Source organism: Falco peregrinus, chromosome 10, assembly GCF_023634155.1.
Source record: "Falco peregrinus isolate bFalPer1 chromosome 10, bFalPer1.pri, whole genome shotgun sequence".
Lineage (NCBI taxonomy): Eukaryota > Metazoa > Chordata > Aves > Falconiformes > Falconidae > Falco > Falco peregrinus.
The window spans coordinates 15,027,981-15,048,866 of record NC_073730.1 but is presented as its reverse complement, the minus strand read 5'-3'; the positions used below and the strand labels follow the sequence as shown (position 1 = coordinate 15,048,866).

General features: G+C 37.3%; 1 protein-coding gene across 1 annotated transcript in view; it reads right to left on the bottom strand.

Annotated features, from left to right (window-relative positions):
• DPYD (dihydropyrimidine dehydrogenase) overlaps positions 1-20,886 on the bottom strand; it is a 367,955-nt gene that overhangs the window by 195,058 nt on the left and 152,011 nt on the right. Inside the window, exons 9-11 of the mRNA XM_055815469.1 lie at positions 7,008-7,115; positions 3,712-3,881; positions 1,841-2,051 (exon numbers count right to left, since the gene is read on the bottom strand). Coding sequence (XP_055671444.1) covers positions 1,841-2,051; positions 3,712-3,881; positions 7,008-7,115 — 489 coding nt within the window. The remainder of the gene's footprint in view (positions 1-1,840; positions 2,052-3,711; positions 3,882-7,007; positions 7,116-20,886) is intronic.

Below are 20,886 nucleotides of genomic sequence, written 5' to 3'. Positions count from 1 at the left end.
CTACTTAAAAACCTTACAGCAATTAATTTAGACAGCAAATGTGTACTAGGAGATACAAGATTGGTGCAGTATTATGGCTAAGCAACACAGTAAGTTCAACCTTTCAGCTGAAGCAGTTTTTCATGTGGGAGAAAACAGAATCATTCTTTATCATAGGGTCTATGAATCACAACAAAACATACTGACTGCATAGGCTAACGCTTGATTTACCACATGAAGCTCCAAAAAACCTTTCAAAAAATCGAAACGGGATTTTAAAAACAACAACAAAACTTTCCAAAATTCTCAGTCAACTCCACCAATGGAGTAGATCATTAATCTCTTAAAAAAACTAAAAATTAAAATTCCTTCCTGGAGGTTAGACTGAACCCTAAAACATGACCAACACAGGTGTCACGTTTATACAGCGATACATCTCCAAGCAGGGTAGGAGTCAGCCCTGAGTAATTAGCACTGCAGGTAACTGGGTGCAGTTGCTGTCTAGGTAACAGCCTAGGCCGCATTAACCTGTCCCAAAGCAATAGTAACACACACACAAGATAGGAATGCTCCTGGAATTAACTTTACATGTTCGTCAAGGAACCAGATTGATCCTTCTATTTTACTGTAGGAGTTTAGTCTCTTCTCATGGTGGTATGATGATGTAACTTTATATAAAATTGAACTGGTAAACAGGAAGCACCGAGTAGCTCATTCTGGTTCAGACTCTGCTTAGATTATTTTAGATTTATGATCTTCCTTGATTGGAAAGATTCACAAAAGCACATTATTCTACGAAATTTTGAAATTCCCTTTGCACTGACAGAACCAGAATGCAATTACCAAATTTTCTGGTGATGCGTGCTCTGAGACACTTGCCAAGTCCTCTGTCAGAGCATTCATACCCAAAGGACCATGACAACACCTCATGGGTTAACTGGCTGGTGTGACTGTGCCCTGGAGATGTACATTGATCACTAAGGCTTTCAAGAACCTGCTAATCTTGAGGAGCATCTCCAGGCTGAAGATCTACTCATTTTATCCATCTGTTTTCTGCTGAGTCAGTGTTTTTTACTTTCAAGGCATATTTGATGTATGTACCTGAACTCTTTAAATCTTACCTAGTGTCAAAGAACAGTCAGCTCTGCTCAATTTCCGTGTTCTTAGCTGTACTCATATTCTTCAGCTCTCTTTCTGCTATTCAGACAATTCATTCAATCTTGAAAATGCCATCTATGTGCCTATTTCTACATCTTCAACATGGGACTGCTTAATTGGTAATCTTTAAGGCCAAAGCTTGTAAAGTACAACTAAATAATGAGACAAGCTGAGACAAGCACAGCTGAATTTAACAAATATTGTATATATGAGAGGAGCCAGTTTTCTTGCATATGCACAAGAAACAAGTGATACCCAGACCAGCTGAACCAGAATAATGAACCTGTCCTAATTCTTGCTTAATTTAATAGGCAAAAGAAAGGTTTCAGAGATCAGATCGGTTCAGTTTAAAGTTGTAGCATAATGAGTTTCTCTAAAGTTAATTACTGAGACCAGACGAAATCCCCTCGAGTATTCTTTGAGATCCCATTTGCATTGAGAGGAAAGCAAGATACATGCTGACAACTGTACATCTAATCTGAGCTCCTGCTCTATACAGTGATGCACAGAAAACTGCTTGTTTAGCAGACCCTCAAGTTTTGTTCCAAGAGGTATACCTAAAGGACAAAGAAACTCTTGTGAAGAGGACCAGCAGTCACAACCTGTGTAACCTCCAGATGACTCATTTCACAGAACTGTCAAAGAACAGGAAATGGCTGCAGCTAAAATAACAGCATTTAGAGAATACATTAATCAGGGTTACCTTTATTGTCGTTTAACATGGAGCCAAAGGCACTGACCACCACATCAGCTTTCAGACGGACAACCTGATCCTCATCTTCTTTCCAGTTTCCATCACTGTCTTGTTCAGTTCGAACAAACTCTATAGCAACAATTTGTCCACCTCTAAGTACAACTTTCCAAGGGGAGAGGAAAGGCAGAAATTCACACTTCTCCTCTTTTGCAAGTTCCATCTGTACAGTAGAAGCAATATGTAACTTTAATATTGTTGTGTTTTTATAAAAAAAACCCACAAAACAAGTTCTGACTCAAGATGCCACCATGCATTCTTCTGTGGTAGAAGTCACCTATGTACGGTATACAGACAGTCAACATAATACCACATTCAGAGCCTCCCACTCTATTAAACCAAGCAGTTCTAGACAGTGGCACTAAGTAAATCTGCAACGCAAATATTTCTCCAATATATTCTTCTTGTTCCCTGTTATTTTGAATATGTGTAACTCCTTTGAGGGCAAAAGAGCTACCTTATGTAACTATCTGTGTCTTTTAAGAAGAGTCTTAGTATTAATTAAGTACATGCCCTGATTTCTGTTTACTATGATTTTAGGATGTTATTAAATGCTGGCTATCATGTGCAAACAGCAGTCTTCTGAGTGAAAATCCAGACTGAAGATCCGAATCTCTGCTGTGGTAAAACTGTTGAAGTCAAACAGCATTTTGTTGTAGCAAAGTCTTCAGGATTGGGTTGTCTATATTTACACAACAACTTTTTTGAACATGTAATATCCAACCTGACATCATTCAAGCATGGTTGTTACTAGCTGCAGCTACTTTTATTTCACTTTTTTTCAAGGCCACTGCATGACTGGATGAATACAAACTTTGACAACTTTTAGGAATTTACCCAGGCTGCTAACCAAGATATTGGTTCAAAGTGACAGCTGATTCTTGATCAGTAAGAAGCTGGATAGCACGTGAGTCAGTCTGTGCAATGGCTTCTGTAATTTAATTGTGTCTAGAATTCTTAAATGAAATGTAACAGAAGTAAATTATGCATCAAGAGACCCTCTATTATTTTTTTTGCACCTCCATTCCCCTCCTGTAAGATATCTAAGATGCCCACCTTCTTGAAACAGATGATCGAACTCCCACAAATGTCATGATAAAGATACATTAGATGTTGTGATATCCTCAAGCATGCAGAAGTGTAAAGCATGTACCAAATAAACGGCAATGGGAAAAGACCATCAAAATAAGAAAATCTAATCTGAAAACACCCTCCTGTAGTACAGACACATTGAGGAAGAACAGTCAGTTTCAACATGCGCAGATGTCCTGATAAATGCCAAAGTGCAAAGCCAAACCAAAAATCAAATTGAACTCTGAAATCTGTGATGAATGACATTGCTTTACTGCCATTGGCAGTGATTCAAAGCCAAAATCACTGTAAGTAATTTTCTTACAAGATTTTATAGGCTCCCAAGGCAACGTCAGAATCACTGAGATTCATTAGACAGCAGCCAGAAGGTGTATCATTCTAGGATCTAACCATGACCTGAAGAGTCACCTACAATACTCAAATGGCTGTTTGATCTGTGGGATGCTTCCAAGATTAAAAATTCTACCGTATTTTCTAACGTACAAGAAATTCTACACCCTGTATGCAAATGTATCTCTCTGACCTTACAGGAAATAGGTATAACAGAAAAAAAAATATTTATAGAGACTATATAAAGCCAGCCTCAGACCTTTAATAAACATTTATACATATTAAGAGCATTTTTATAAACAAAACCTTTAGTAGATGTCTTTCAAGTACCTATAGCACACTTTCAGGCCCTGTAGAGATAAGCAAAATTCCTTCTCAAAATTGCCATTATTCAATTTTACCTCTTCTGGGACAGCCCTGATATTAGTGAATCCCTTCCTGAAGACCACAAACACACGACGAGCTCCACAGCGTAAAGCAGATGTTGCACAGTCAAAAGCAGTGTCTCCTGCCCCAAGTACAATCACAGTTCCACGTATTGATGGCAATGGAGAGTGACAGGCACACATCCCTGAAAGATGAAAGGAAAACCCCATTTTCAAGTAGAGAAACCATTTCTGCATGACAGCTCAAAAGGTACTTGTACTCAAAGCAGTGTAAAATTGCATCTTACAGTTTCCAAGCATGGAGTGTCACTATCAAATTATTCTGCTTCGCTGAAAGACAGTTTTATTCCCATTTTTAAGATATGCTCATATACATAATTTCATAGTCAGTACTCTAAGCAGCTGCACCTTTCTATCTGGGAAGAATTCAAATGACAACACATTTGTAGGATTGTGGGTTCAGTCAGGTTGAAATTAGCATTGAGATCTTTTTATTCAAAATAAGTTTCTCTCTTATCGGATTCATTGCCCTCCCAGTTAAAAACACCCACCTTTTAACAGATCATAAAGAATAATACTTGGTATTTTTCAAAAGATGACCACTTGTTGATAGTTTTGTGTAATAGTTCCTAAAAGTTAGTCCCCTCAATCAGTTTTCTACAAGGCACTGACACTGTTCTGGCTGTGACATGGTTCTCAGAGGCTATTCTCTATGGCAGCTGAACATGAGGTAGAAAGAACATTGTTATTACATTAATCCCTAGATCTTCCACTGGGAGAAAAAGTTTAATCTACAGTGGCTTTCTACAAATGATTTGAAAAATGTTACATGGAGAGAATGACAACATCATGTGTTTGTCATCTACAGCTTGTATTTGACAATTCAATTATACAAGAAATTAAGTAAAACTGAACTCTGTGTGTTCCTTGTATGAGACTGCACTTTATCACAGGTTTAAATACAACTAACTGTTGATTAAGAAAATTATTGCAACTTTAAAAATAATGCCATAAACAATATCAAGCTATATTCTCAATGAGCCCATGATATTTTCAGTCAGGAGGTGCTAAGCTAGCCATTTAATCATTGCACTCTAACTTGAGTATCCTGCTATAGGAGCAGCAGATTTTCACATGCAATTGTAAAGAAACATAAGTATCACTCAAGGAAATGATGCTTCTAATTTAGACATAAAAACAAAGTGGGAAACAACACTCCAATACACACATTCTCCATTTGTAAAATGCTTACTATATAGCAAATGCTATCACCTTCCCCCCACGCACATGGCATTGCATTTAGTATTTACTTAATAGTCATCTTATTCTAAAAATCTCTCTAAACTTTTCTAATTTATTTTTAACACTATTAATCCTGCACAGAAATTGTACATGGAGCAGTGGAAAAAGCACAGGTGCAGAAGGGGAATGGCAGCTCTGAGCGCTGCCATGGGACTAGTCTAGAACAGATCAGTCTCAGCAGCCCAATTTGCTGTTGGTGACAAGGCCACTCCCAAGGTAAATTCCCATCTACATATTTGCAAGGGGAACCTCTTTTGGAGGAAAGTATATTAACAAATGGTATTCAGAACTTAATAAGCAGGCAGAATATGTATTTTACCGTGACTAAGTCTATTATGTCTGTTATTTAGAGAACTGTCATAGTAAAAGAAAGAGGATAGAGCAGGATATAGGACAAGTATATTTCACTTAAAATTCCATGCTTTAGAGAGCAAGAGGTGGCTACGGCTACAGACAGACACTAGGAAAATTAAGTAAAAGAGACCATGTTAATGAACAGACAACACCACAGAGCTATTTATTACTGTCAATCAGAAAAGGTTAGTTCTTAAAAGTTCATCCTTTTTTTAATTGTAGACTTAATATTATAAAATAATACCACTATGTATCCTGTCAAATCGGGAGTGCTACTTTGCAACATTTTAAAAGATGCAGATCACAGTATATAGATCCTCATACAGACAGGCAATTTACAGTACATGAGTGCTACGTGTCCACATGGAATTCTATAAAGTATCTTAGTCAAAAATATTACAAGAGGGGATTGTTTTGCAGGATTTATTTTTTCCTTTGTTAGTCTACAAATGTTTTGCTGTGCAAATTCTCAATCTGTTTCATTTTTAAACATCTCTTTCTTAGAAAAAAACCCACAACCCACCCTTTTCTCCCAACCCATTTGAGCTGAAGAAAACAGACAGAAATAAGCATTTGATCAAAACAGCAGAGAGATGGGACAGATGGGATGCAGAATCTCCCTTCCTAAATATTTTGCATTAAATGGGGTAATAAACTTTACTTTTATATGCAGAATACTTTGCCGCAGAAGACACATTCTTCAACACAATGGTTATGGAAAGTCTACTAAATAAGCGCACAACCCTATATGATGTCGAAAGAAGTTTCTGAATGCTCAGAAGAAAATCTTATCTATAGATACGAAAAGTATATGTGCAGTTAAATATGTGGTCATATGTACAATACTACATACTGCACGTAAGTATATGCCCAGAAAATTGTCCATGGAATTTCTTTTTTATCAACACGCTGGGGAAATCTAGACCACGAGGGAACGTGGCATAGAAATCACAAGCCCAATGTCATTCATCCATCTGGGGCTTATGATTTTACATTCAGGGCCACTGAAAGCAGCCATAATCCTTGGGGAGTAAACACAGCCATATCTGTACTCAATGATGTAAAAGCATAAAAGACTGCATTTGGTGCCTATGAACTGAGTGCTGTCTTACTAACTCCTGGCATACTACTGTTGTCCTGAGTCTTAGACTGTAAGTTCTCTGGGTAAGGAACTAGTGCTCCCTTAACTGTGTTGTAAAACATGCAGCAAATGACTTGGGCTCATTTATCAACAACATACCAAGCAGCTGCCTGTATGGGTCAGCAACACCTCCTTTAACATCAGATTTTTTCAAGACCATCTTATATATACTATTTATATCAAGATAATATATACAAATGAGAACAAATTAGAAGCTTATGGTATTTTTTTAATATAATTCATAGTAGCAAATGTAATTTCTTAAGGGTAATGATTTGCCATGTGCCTAGATTTTTTATACATGACTATTTGCTTTACAGTCTCTAAGACTGACCTTCCTGACCACACTCCTGAGTTTGCAACTCACCAAGAGAAAACCCTGCCCCAGACCTATTCACCGGGAGGCACTCCATAACTGGCTGTACTGCTGTGTAACCAGCCATCCGTTTTGGAATATCAGTAACGCCTCATGACTTACCAAACATGATTACAACGAAAACACAGCATCACACACCTGGTTTACTTGCCATTGCGACCAAAGGTAAGAAGTCTTTAGATGTGTAGAATCCTTGATCCATTCTCAGTCCCTGGAATATACTGTCTCTGTTTGGTTCTGGCAAACCTAAAATAGGTATTTTAAGGCATATCAGAATGACAAAGGAAATTTCAATGTGTTTATAATGTGAAATATGTATTGGTCATTCTCAAAAATGTCCTCAATACAAGCACTTCTACAAAGCCTCCACAAATGACTGTAGTTTCATGTTTGTAGTCTGTAGTTTACATAACTGGTGATTTTTTAATAATACGAGCACTTGAAAATAAGGTTGTTGAGTAACCTGTGTACTCATATAACTCATACAAAAACAAATGCAGAGGAAAGAGTTAGAGAGAACAGGATATACAGGGTGCCAAAAGCAGGGAAGCTACTGGGGGAGAGAAGACTCTTGTAAGCTTTTCTTGTATTGATTTACCTGCATGTGTGTGTTACTCTTAGTGCTGTGAAATGCTTTTATTCCTTTGGTTTTGAAGCATTTTTCTGCAAATAACACAAATGAGGCAATAACACACAGCCTAACCAATGAGGAGAGGAGGACAGATGGCAATGCTCTACATCTGTCTTACCTGTATTTGTATGCCACCGTTTTTTGCCATCCTTGATTGTTTTCTCAAAATCCCAAAGTCCTTACTGGCTGACATTTATTTATAGTTATTAATAGCACACATTTATAAACAAGCCACAGGAAACAGACAGGGATACACTTCAGAACCAATAATAGCAACAAATATCTTTCAATTAAAAGAAAGCAACAAAAACAATCTTCCAATTATCAAAGAATATCTTCTTGTTGCTGTGTGAACATTTGGACAGCACAAAAAAACAGCCTAGCTGACACAGAAGTTGAAACTTTTTTTTCATGCAAATGCAATGATCTATCAGGGTATTTTCAACAGAGCCTTGACTTCCATATTTACATTTAAAAATCCTTAATATTGTCAAAGGATGCTAATTAATAATTACATACTGAAACGGAGTAAACGTCAACAATTTTTTAAGAAAACACACGAGAACCGAGCAGTTCTCAGAGCAAGCAGGCAGAACTGGAGCATGCAAAGCAATCTGTGTTGCCTCCATTCCCAGTCATGGATGGCAGCAGACTAATCTTCCTCTGCTTTGAGACATATTGGTCTGGAAAACCCCAACAACACCATGTTAGTGTCAACAATAAAGCAGGATTGCACTTTGAGGCGTGCTGTTCCAAGTAGGGAAGGTTTAGGGCCTTTTTATACTACTGAAGAAGCAAAAATCTGTCTCAGTGCAGCGTAAGATCAGGATTCAGTCATAAGAAAGCTTAGGATTTTCTGTGAGTAACCTCATATGAGGGAGTTTCTTAAACCTCTAAATTCCTGAATTAAGTTACTGTAATACAAGAAGAAAAAAAGTATATTCTTAGTTCTAAGTCTTAGTGAAGAAAATGAAAACATACTCTCTGTGGCCTACAAGCTAAAAAGCAAACGAAAAACCCCCAACATTTTTGCATTTCACAAATCTCACATTGTTGAGCACTTTCTTGATCTCTACAAAAAAAATATCACGACTCAGTTGCTAAATATCTGAATTTCAAAACGCCACTGATCTATAATTGGATACTAAGAAAAGTAAGGTTAGAAAGTACTGGCACATACTGAACTTCAAGACCTTTGAACGCTGTACTTCCTGGGCAGACTGGAATATCAGCTAATGAAGAATGAATAATGGATATCTTAAGAGGCTGCCAGAAATACTTAGTACTATTGAAAGTACAATATGTAAAATACATTAAAGAAATTATTTTTAGAACTGCATGGGTTTTCCTCTATGTATATATCGCATAATCACCTAAGGCAACAAGAGTACCTCGGAAAAAGTTCCCAATGACTGCCTACAGGCAGAGGACAGAGTAATGCAACTACTTCTACTGAGGCATCTGTAAACCAGCTCAGAAGCCTCAGTTTACTCTTGGAAGAAACACTCATGTCACTAGTGAGACATGCAGCCCGTGTTAAAGATCATTTCCTTTCTACTTAACATCTATCCCCATTCAAAACACGGAGAAACCCTCACAAATATTTTTTCCCACTTATGTTCGCCGCTTTTATCATCTCCTAATGAAAACGAATTTGTCTTCAGCAGCATCAGTAATTTGGTTCCCATAGGCTGAAGAAAGAATAGAATTAAGGGAATGTTGCAATGTCCATGGTTCAGGTTCATCGCTAGTTCAGTGTCACTGAAATCAAAGGAGCTCGATTAAGACGACATTGGATTCAATAATGTTTAGCCTGGCTGATATGACAAAAAAAAAAAAACCAAAACCCTAAGAGGCAGTCAGCATACATAGTATTTTCTGCTATTTATTTTTTTCTATTTCCATTTTGTGAAAACTCCATGAAAAACAATTTTGCAATTTTTATATTTGAAGGAAATTCAAGGGATTTTTCTCTTACAAACACCTGGCACAGTTTCCAGCTCATTGCTAAGCATTGGCCAGAAGTTATACTGGATGCACTGGATTCTGATGTATCTCCTTTTGCTGTTTAGTATTTGCCATTATAGTGATTGCATTTAATTTTGTTAAAATAGAGATTGAGTACTTCCTAAAGCCACTAGGCTAGCTAAGAAAGAGGCAGAGGCAGACAAACAGAGAAAAAGATCAAGAAATTATAAGATCCACTTTAGAGAGACACCATTTCATAATAAACAGCCACTCCACAGAAGTACGCTTTACAGACAGATCAAATATTGATAAATAGCCAACAGCCTCTTGGGAGAGAACATTTGATGAAAAAAACAGCTGTAGAGGAAAAATGTAGTTTTGAGCAAATGGTTTTAAAGAAAAAATAAGATGTAAAAAATCCCAGTCATCTATGAAACACACAATTTAGGTCAAAATAATGAACTAAGAGAAATATCTTTTGAAGATAAATCAGAGATCCTTTAGCAAAAGGGAAATCACACAACAGCACAAAATATCCAGGAGCCACCCAAGAAAAAGTGCTTAGACAAACATGAGGTCTTTCCCCTAGGTTTTAGGCTGAAGCCAATGGCAGTCAGTTCTGTGCTCTCTGAATCCACCTGCAAGCTATCTAAAAGGCTTTTATATTTATTACTTGGTATTTCTTGTTCTGAAACAATCTTTCACTATTCTAGGTCTGCAGTCTTAAAATAACCTATACCAAAATCTAGTGATAACAATTATTTCCTTCCCCTGCACTGAAGAACAACTCTTCTGAAAGGTAACCAAGAGGAGGTAGCCTAGACAGACAGTTCCCCTGGTGGTGTTCTGATGGCCTTAGCACATCCACGGAGAAGCAAAGAGCAATGCCTGGCCCCTGCCTTCTGCAGCCAAAGCCCTGGGCTTCCTGAAGCCTGCTGATGCCAGGGAACGAGCTTCTGAAACGACTGATGCCCAAACCACACAATGAAGCCTCATGGGCTGTGGAAAACAGCATTTACTAAGAACAGAGAAAGTAGAAACATCACAAAAGTAACAGCTTGCATGACAGATCTAGTTCAGCTTTGCAAAAGCTAATCAAGACAGCCCCAGTCTGGGTCAGGTACAGCGCAGAAAACAATTCATCTCTGTTCCTGACCCTCTGGTTTGCTAGGCCCAGCCTTTTATCTTCAGATGCTCCAGCTATCTCTCCGTAAGCATCACTGTTCCTTTAGTACAAGGCCCTCTTCCCTTCTTCCCTTCACTTGATCCCCACAGCCCCTTCTCCAGTGGGCCACACCACAGCATCAGCGTCTCTGCCCTGTCTGACATTCACTGTAACAGTGGCTTTGGAAAACATGGGCTTAAACCTCCCATTTTTCTATCTTGTATATATATGTACAAAAATACACATGCATACATATATATATTTTTTACAAAAAACAACATTTGCTTCCTATCAAACTCTTGTACTCTTTGTTCTCACAACACTGATGCATGTTAATTTTCTCAACTGGCAGCGTGAAGTCCATCGTCTCCATTTAAGGAGACAGAATCCTCTCACAATTCCCTAGTCCAGTTGAAATATTTATCACTACATGATTAGGGTCAATTTGTCAGATATACAAGGCAATGTACCAGAATGACACGTATACAACGTAAGGGATTGGCATGCAGAACAATGCACCTAGTCCACTTGGTTGCTGCACCAAATAAATCAAGGCATCAATACATCAGTCAGCTAAACCTGGAAAGGAAATAAGAACTGCTGCTATCTCTGTAACTATTAGCCTGGTCTGGAAAGTTAAACTAAACTGGGAATAGAAACACAGAAATACAAATCTCCCTCTCTCCTACTTTGATCAAATCCCCTCTCCCCAGAAACAGGAATGCCTTCGAACCCGAACTCATTTGGATTACTTAAATGTGACGTGTTTGGGCAGATCTGAAGTTTCAAATGAACTTCTCAGCCAGTCTCAGTAACTGACATACAAAATAAGCCCTTGTCCTTGGTAAGGATCAAATGTAGTTTTCCTTGGCAGCTGACTGAAAACAATGTCCAGACAAAAAACATGGAGCTGAAGATGAGTGTAAGTACATAGTAACCTACAGGGACAAAACTTAGTAGAGCATTGTGAGGTTTTCTGATTTTTCTCACATCAAACACTGAAAAGCTTGGTTTGCTTAATTTTTAATTGTGATAATACCACATTTTGGAAAAACTTAAGCTTGACCAGATAAACAACTGATGAACTAGGATCCTTCAAGAATATTCCCTCTCTTTGCATTCTTAGCTGTTGCTATCCTGACAAGATCAAAACTGGCTGAATTGGTTTTACCAACCCCCTACCTACAGGTAAAAAAAGTAAATTCAGGCATGTGAATGCAATCTGTGTTTGAATATACCAAGAACTATTTTTTTAAAAGCTAAGACACTATTTTGACATGTTTATTTTATAATTAATCTTTCAACTTTGTTTCAAGATGACATTTATAAATTTATCCAAATTGAATTCAAAAGAAAACAACAAAAATTGGATCCACTGTCTATGCACATGCATTTTTCTACCTTTTACACTAGGAAACCAAAACCAAAATCAACCTCCATTCAGCAACTCACCAGACTTTTTCTTTTCTTTTTTTTTTTTTTTTTTAATGTTCTCATGCCATACAAATATGGAGCATCACGCAGAAATTCAGAGGGTAGGAAGGTCTTTCCACCTTTTGCCATATCCATGAAAGCCTGCTTATGTTTTGGAGTCAAACAAGATTTTGAAAAATCACATTTGCAAGGAGAACACTTCTTCTGCCCTTCCCAGCTGCCCTGACAGGGATCTGCCAAGGGAGGGAGGCCCAAGAGATCCCAAGACCAGGTGGAAAAGCCTTGAACTGTCAGAATCTACGCATTATGAAAATGCAGAATCTCGTAAGAAACTGGATGTGGGCAGAAGAAACATACGATTAGCTGCATGTCTGCTCTGGTAGCAACGCAAGTCTCCTGAAATAATACCTGAGAGGCTAAGCCAGCCAAGCCTGCTAATCGGTGTAAGAAACTTCAACGCTGCCCAGTAATGAGGCAGCAGAGGTTTTACACCAGCAATTCCTCACCTTTGGCAAGCTTGAGGAATAGGAATAACAAGTTGTGCCCACTCATGTGCCCTGGGCAAAGGAGCCATGGAATGCTGATGGACAGACTGATACGAATTTTAAGAGAGGAACTGACATGGCCTGATAAGTTGTTTTTGTTAACAATGTCTGTTTATACGGATTTCTTATTTACTCAAAAAGATGTGCTAAAGTAGATACAAAGCTAAAATAATTGCTCTCTGAAGGTAAATTTCTAAACCCACCATTTCCCTTCCAAAAGGGTCCTTTTGAATTAACAGAAAAGCACTCATTTTGTCCCATCTCCCTAAGCTTTCATCCACCTAGTGCTCCAACTTGCTCCTTTTGCAACCATATGAAAATACTTCAGATGTGACAGTTCTGATGGCATTTCACACTTGCCCAGAGACTTGTGACTACAGGTACCAGATGGTCAGTGTGACTACAAAGGTGCACGACAGAGAAGAAAGAACATACTGTAAATTCCAAGTGCATAAGCATCCTTTAATATTTTTGAATGCCCTGTTCTTCAACAAGTCTAGTTTGTGGTCTGGGGAAATTGAGATCAAAATCTATGTATTTAAAGCAGCTTTATGTCACACAATCCCTGAATTGTAGAAATTGGATGATGAGTTTTAAGTACATTAAAGTATTTTCTTGAAAGATAACATTGAAACAGCGAATTCTCTTAACTGTCAAATTTACAGTTTTCCCTAGACACGATAGAACCTATTTGTATGCAGCGGCATATGCTCAACCTATTTGTTTGTAAGAAGTCACAGTCATTCATATAAATATTGATAATATTGCTGTCCATGGATCAACGTTACATATTACACAACAATTTAGATATGAGCCATACTGAAATACATTATCCAAATATGGTACCTAAGCTGTGCCACATAGCTGATCATACAAAATGCACCATTACCATCAGTGCTATGACACTCATCAGAAATGGAACAGAAAGCCATTGGTATCTAAAGAGTTACTCTTTCTACACTTTGAAAGGTTTGATTCTGAAAGACTTAATGCCCAGTAAAGTTGCAAATGCTCTGCAGGTGCTCAGCTTCTCTCAAGGTCAGTCCATTAGTGATTAACACATTAGTAAATACTTCTGAGGCTTGAATTTTTAAAGGATCTCTCTCGTTTTGCTGGAGATTGTTTTTATGGTGGCAGCTTTGTTACTTCCTGTTGTGAGGTTCAATAGAGTATGTTTTCTAGGTGGTTGATTTTTTTTTGTTTGCTATGTATGTCGATGGAGATAAGTGTTTTAATTACTTTTTTAATGTCTATGCTTTTGTATTTTCTTCCTCTTCCCTTTTATTTCCTGCTGTTGAGATTACTGCCTCATCTCCACAGCAGGTGGCTCTTTCAAATTTGTTTTCTTTGTAAGCCTGGTAGATTTATTTTGTAATATAACTGCTCCTTTTTACTGTTTTTTATTAATGATTTCTTTATTTTGGGATAGGTATACTTGCAAGGTTTGTAGGAGTAATTCCCTAATGATGGCTAAAAGCCTTGTTCATTGAAAAGGGGAAAAAAGAACTACAAGACACTTGGGTTATCCTTTTCTTACCTCCAAGTTAGAATGAACACTGTACAGCATACGTGAAAGAACACCCTTCACACCTATCAACAAGATCCATGCACAAATGCCGCAGTGCATTTTAACTTCTAACAGCTATATGTCCATACCGTAGTATCTTTTAAATACATCTGAATAAGTAGCTGAACCTGGTAGTAATGCAGTCTATAGGTCTCACACCTTACTTTGCTGCCAAATTAGACACAGAGACAAAGATCTGAGCTCTTGCAAATGATGCTGAAATAACAGGAATGAAGTAGTCTGATCAGCCAGAACTAAATTTGTTCTTATAATCCAGCTTCTCTTTGAAGCCCATTGTCCAATCCCAGTTTAGAAGCAGCCAATATTTCATAAATAGGTATCGGAAACTGCAGATGGATTGATTCTAAACTCTGCCTGTGATTCCCATGCGAGTGATGGAAATTAGGATTATGACCACACAATCGGTGTTGTATGTCTGATCTTGGGCTACAAAACTCTGCAGCCTTGTGGTCTGCCCTCACCATATTTAATGATCCCATGTTCAGATCAGATTGACATCTAACATTGACCAAAATGCCTACAGGGGAACCATAACTCATTAGCATCATCAAGTGCAGAGTCCACCCCCAATCTGGTTATATTGTAATCAGTCCAGGTTTTCTCAAGGCTTTAGCCTGCACTCCACAGCCTATGCTCAGTCACAACTGCTCTTCTTAATTTTATTACGGTCAATATATGGGACCTGCACTTGGAATATTATCAGAGTAACACTCAAATATGACTAAGGTAATGTATTTTAGTGAAAATCGTCAGTGTTTCAAGATGATTAAACAAAGATCTGGAGAAATTATGTGGTGATTTTGCAATTCTCAGTATCTGGCTATTCAATTAAGCACCATAAATATTTTCAACTCCCAGTCTGACTTGAGCACTTACATTCCAAAAACACTTCTAAAATGCTTACCTCAGAAACATATACTGAATGCATATAGTATCATATACAGAAGCATTACTGAAGCATATAGTATCACAAAGTGTTTTAAAAACCTAATTCTTTAAAGGACACACCAGAAGACGCGACACTAAGTTGGACAAAGAAATACAGCTTCCTAAACTAAGGAACAGATGGGAATTCTAGCCTTTCTTCTCAGGTTGGAAACTGACAATGTTGTCCATATATGAATTAATAATCAAATTGAGGATGCTAGGAAGTTAGATGGTAGTCTTGGTGAAAGGACTGGCTGAAATGTGAAGATTACTATGAAGTAAACCTCATCATAGAGAAGGATGAATGCAGACGCCTGCTTACATTCCCCCTGGTTCTGTTCTGCCTGCTATTGTTTATTGCAGGACTTAAAGCACTGAAACAGTTTGCTATGAATCTTGATTTGTAGAACATAAGAGTTCTGTAAATTGTAATACAGAGTAACTGAAGAAACATCTCCTGTAAAAAATAAACTGGAATATTGCTGCAAACCTTTCTTATGTCATCTCGGTAACATTTGTTATACTGGCAACAAACCTGAAAAGGTCACTAGCAAAAATGCATTTAGTAGTCTCAGTCAAATCCATCTCTGATATAAGAAAGCACCATTCCATCCAGCAAAAGAGCTTTCTCCAGTCTGCTTACAATATTGCTGAACTGGATTTTTAGTTCTGACTGCAATTTGGTTACTTCTCACCACTGGCACACGCTGTCATTATTCAGTAGCATCCCTGAACCAGCATAGCAGCGATGCTGAAGTTTAAGATCTGACATGCTAGCGTTGTCAGTTCCTTTCCCTCTTCATTCTACAAGTCTGTTCCTAGCACTAACATGCCAAAGGAAAGACACAGGGGGGCTGTGTTTCCTCCAGACACCAGCCAGATACTATTTGTCAGTGTGATACGCTGCACCACGTTAGAGAAGAAAACTGGCCCCCATGCTTCCTGTTGTTCAGTAAACAGTGCTGAAGTGGTCACAAAAGCAGGATCATCTCCTTGAGGACTGTCTAGCAGTAACTTGAAGAACACCAAAATACATCATCTCAGAAACCATATGTCACAGTAAAGTGATTTTTATACAGTATAGAAAATCTGAGTATGTAAAAGTGAAAGCAAAACAAACTGATGGAGAGACTGGGTGCAAGTCTCCTGAAAAGAAAGCAGAAAATACTACAATAGCTGTTTGCAATAGATACAATATCTTTCTCCAAGTAGATTCATTATAACTTACTTGTCTACTATGTCCAGTTTATAAACAGTCACACTGGCATATTGGAATAATCAAAGTCAATTAAAATTTACAAAGGGAAAATCAAATGTTAGCATAGAAAACATCTCTTCATATTAATTTTTTCATTTCAAAAAAAATGGAAAAAAATTTGAAAAGCTGAATTAATAGAAGCTACATATGGTAAATATGCAGGAAACGCATAAAATGAGAAGAAAACTGGCATAAAACATTCCCCAAAGAAAAAAACATAAATGCCTGGTTGGCATCACAAAGAAAAATAAATACTAGGCCTCCACACTCTTGCAAAGCACTGATTGAAAAAAAGAAAAAAAAAAATCCATCTAAGGCAGCAAATTCATCCTGTGGAAATATATGAGGAATAATTAAGTAATTCATATTCTGGAGTAATAATTTCAGTCAGATCTCAGGCACTCTACAGCAATGAAGCTGCAGTGAGGTGTACTGAAACAACATCAACTTACAGTAGCTAAAATTGTCCTGTACTTTTGATATGATAGTAATAAAATAGCTGATAGGTGGTATCAAAATGTTACACATATAAACTCTGATTTTTTATAACATTGTTTACTAAATTTGATAAAATACAACAGTTCAGCATCACAGAAATATTTAACTGTAATAGTAGTGGGTTTCTCTTAAAGCCCACTATTATTCTGTTGCATGCTACTTCCAAAGTTTCCATTCTATTTGAATATAGTGACTATAAAACAGTAGGCTGGATCAGTTACAGCTTTGCACCCTATATAACTTTCTATATTAAATACTTCTAAAATCTTACTTATCCAGGAAGAAAATCCAACCCACTAAATAATAATTGCAAAAACCAGCATTTTCTGTTTATTTCTATTTTTAAAATGTAACAAGGATCCACCTAAAACTTTTTTTCTTTTTAAATGTAAAAGTCTTCAGCGTAAACCAGCAATGTCTTCCAAAAGCTACTGATTAATTACCACTCTATCTGAAATTTCAATATAGGAAACAAATATTGTTTCCCAGTTCTTGTTCAACATATGATATCGTTTTATCTTAAGAGTATTAATACACTGGTTTTGTCCACATAGAAGAACAAAAAGATGCTATAAAACTTATTCAGTAATTACTCCTGTATCATTCCGCCTACACTGCATTTTTTAATCACTTCAGGTAAACCGTCTCTACATAGATTTTAAAAGGATGCCTCAAAAAAAAGACATCTAAACATTATTAATTTCGCTGCAGCGCAGATCTACAACTGAAAACCTATCATCAGTGCATTCTGATGAAAAGGTAATAATTAAATCTTTTTTTCCCCTTCTTCTACAGCACATTATTTGACCTATGATAAAACAAGCTATCAAATTTCCATTTATTATTTCTACCTGAAGGGCTTTGCCAGCTCACACAAACATAAATCTCCATTTGTCAGATTTAAACTGTACCTGTCCCAGCTGCTACGAGGGTTCATAGCTCTTGCCCCTTAAAAATTACCAAATAACATCAAGCAATGTAACCTCCCTCCAGCCTTCACTGACCCTCGCAATCAATAATATTTGTAACCTGCATGCGCACAGTTAAGTAGAACAGAAGCTGTGCACTATCCCAGTTAACCACATTGAGCTGTGATACTAAAATCTGCTCCCTTGTGTCTCCCGTGATCAATTTTAATCTCTGGACCAAGAATAAAAGAATGCAGCCCCTTGTTTCCAAATTCATCTGAAACGGATGTTATAGATTTGTAGGTCGTCTGCACAGGAGCTGTGGATTTAATACAACCAGCAGTTCAAGGAAAGAACACATCTAAGCTATCATTCATTCTCATTATCCGCAGTGTATTTTGGATCTTCAGAAGACAATACAGGAAAATGCACATGTACTGACTTAAAGCCAGCTCGTTTTGTTAAAATACCATCAGGACACAGTTATTTGTTAGAGCTGTATCCATTACTGCCACTGTAGGCAAGGTGGAGATCGGTCATTCTGTTATGATTACTTTGTTTAAAGGTTTATAAATAGACTGCCAATTTTCATTCCTTCCGAAAATGTGTCATATATAGTAAATTAAACAGAAATTCCCTAGAAATAATAAAGCCTAGTTCTGCTCTGTTAAAAAGAAACAATCATTATGGAAAAAAAGAGTAATTCAGGTTTCTGATGATATTTGTTCTCTCACCTCCAAACTAATTTTATTTAAAAGAGGACAAATTTGCCAGCCAATTAGTCTAATTAGACAGCAGTATCTGAATGTTGAACAGGAAGAAAGCAACTTTAGAAACCTACTCCGGCAGAAGTGCTTTTTGAATCTGTCACGCTACCAGAACGCATGTTTCCAGAGTTCTTGTAACTGCATATTTATAGGCTTGGCTATATTGGCTCGTCATCAGCAGCTCCAATGCCATGAATCATCTATCAAACATTTGAGAAGACTTACTCATTTCTTTAAAGCAGCATTCTGAAGAGACACTTTCCACATGACTATGCTCTAGTGTTCACTATTAATTAAGAAAAACAGCACACAGTTTTATAATTGCAGGTGAATAATAAGTATGCATCGTCAGAGGCTTTATCTTCTCAGATTGTCACATGCTGTGTGTCAGCATAGAGCACGCTGCAACAAATACGACACTTGTAACATGCTGGAGGGTCAATGAGCATTCTCACTCGGGTCATTTACCCACTTCACATCAATGTCCTTATCATTAAGCACATATTTATCTGCCTTTCCTTTTAAAAGCAGCTGTAGCAAGGAGTTTTATGTAAATATCCTGCTAAAGTGATACTCTCCTACACAACTAGTTCAGCTGAGAAACACTAAACCAACCATACAGCTAGCCCTGCATACTTTCACATACTGGAAATAACTTAAGCAAGGTCATACTTGACCAGACCCTATTGTGAGTATGGGTGAATGACAGAAAAAAGTTGTAAATTGTCTAAGTTTTTTTTAATTAATTAATTAAATCTGAATTCCTTCCCAACATCAGCATACATTGTATTTTATATGAAACTATTCAGAGTGTCTTTATTAATTAGTTATACCATTTTCTTCAACTGCTCGAGTTTTCCTTGGGTGTTTCACATACTATGACAGGGAGCTAAATCTGGTATTCTTGGTCAGAAATACAATGCAGCAGTAGAACCTCAGATGCTGTAAGGCTACTATCTAGAAAACAGACAGAGAAATTACGCTGAAGATCTCCAAAATGCCTCCTCAACCAACACGCAGCAGTCAAGAACATGAAGTGAAACTGTCACTGAAGAACACTGGTCAGGTAACTTGCCTTACAGGTGCAGAAATCTGCACAGGCACTCACACAAGCTCCTTCCTCTTCTTAAGCTTATTCTTTCGATGGCTAATAAAAAAATTCAAAATGGGAAGTTTATACTTCTTATGTTAAGCAATTACATTTTGTGATACTTAAAGTTCAAAGAGGTAGGAACCTACGTCCCTTTTCAGTCCATGAAGAGATGGCCATGTCCAGAGACACGACTGTTTCAGAAAGTTGTAACTAGATGCCTAAAACTGCTTGCAGCCAATGGTGCAAATACTCCCAAGAGAGCGTATGGTTCCCCAACATGGCATCCAACCCATAGTAATGTTAGTCCAGCCACACAAACATACCAAGGAGAAAGCATGAGTCCTTAGTGTCTTCCTGGTGCATATTTTTGTATTTGCAGTACCACATCAGGAAGATTCTCTCCCAGTGGAGTTTCAAATGGTAACAAAACCAAGAAGCATCTGATCAATAAATAGAAAATCAAGTTACACGGTCCCAATAGGTCCCTCTAACAAGGATTTCTCTCTGAAATGTTCATGCTTGTCTAATGCTGCTGCTTTTATTCCTTTCACACCAGTGGGTCCTACATGCTTGCATTAGTGCTAATGTAAAACAAATGAACATTTTATGCAAGGATATCCAATCTCCCCAAGTAAAGGGGTTAATACCAAAGTAAGCTTTAGGAATGTAAATTGTTTTCCCCATGTGGCTGAAAACCTACATGAGTTATTCATTTAAAAATTATTAGCATATAAAATCATTATTATCTCTGCAGTTAATGTACAGTTCACTGACAACCTTTTGGACCATTACAATTAAGAAAGGCAGCATCTTTAATGAAGTTACAAAACACACTGTTTATTAAACAGCAAATTGTATCTTTAATTACTTTAAATATTATAATCCAATGAAAAATTATTTCATAAACCTCAAGACAAATTATGTCAGAGATGGAGTATGCATTTTGTTCCTCTATGAATCCTAAACAGCACTTTCAATTTGCTTACAGGTTTCTGTTGTATGCAAATCTGCTCTTGAAATTGCTTTCAAGTGCCTAAATTCAATGCCACTAGCATAAATTTAAGATGCAGTTTGTGCTATTCTTTTTAAAACAGATTTAATTTTTGTCAGACGTAGAAGTTGGCAGTTCTAGTAAATGCAGCTTTTCCATTAATCCTCAGGAGGTAAACTGAAGATAGGTTTCTGTGGGGGTCCCAACATCAGGCTCATAGAAATAAAGAATATTTGGGGGTCTA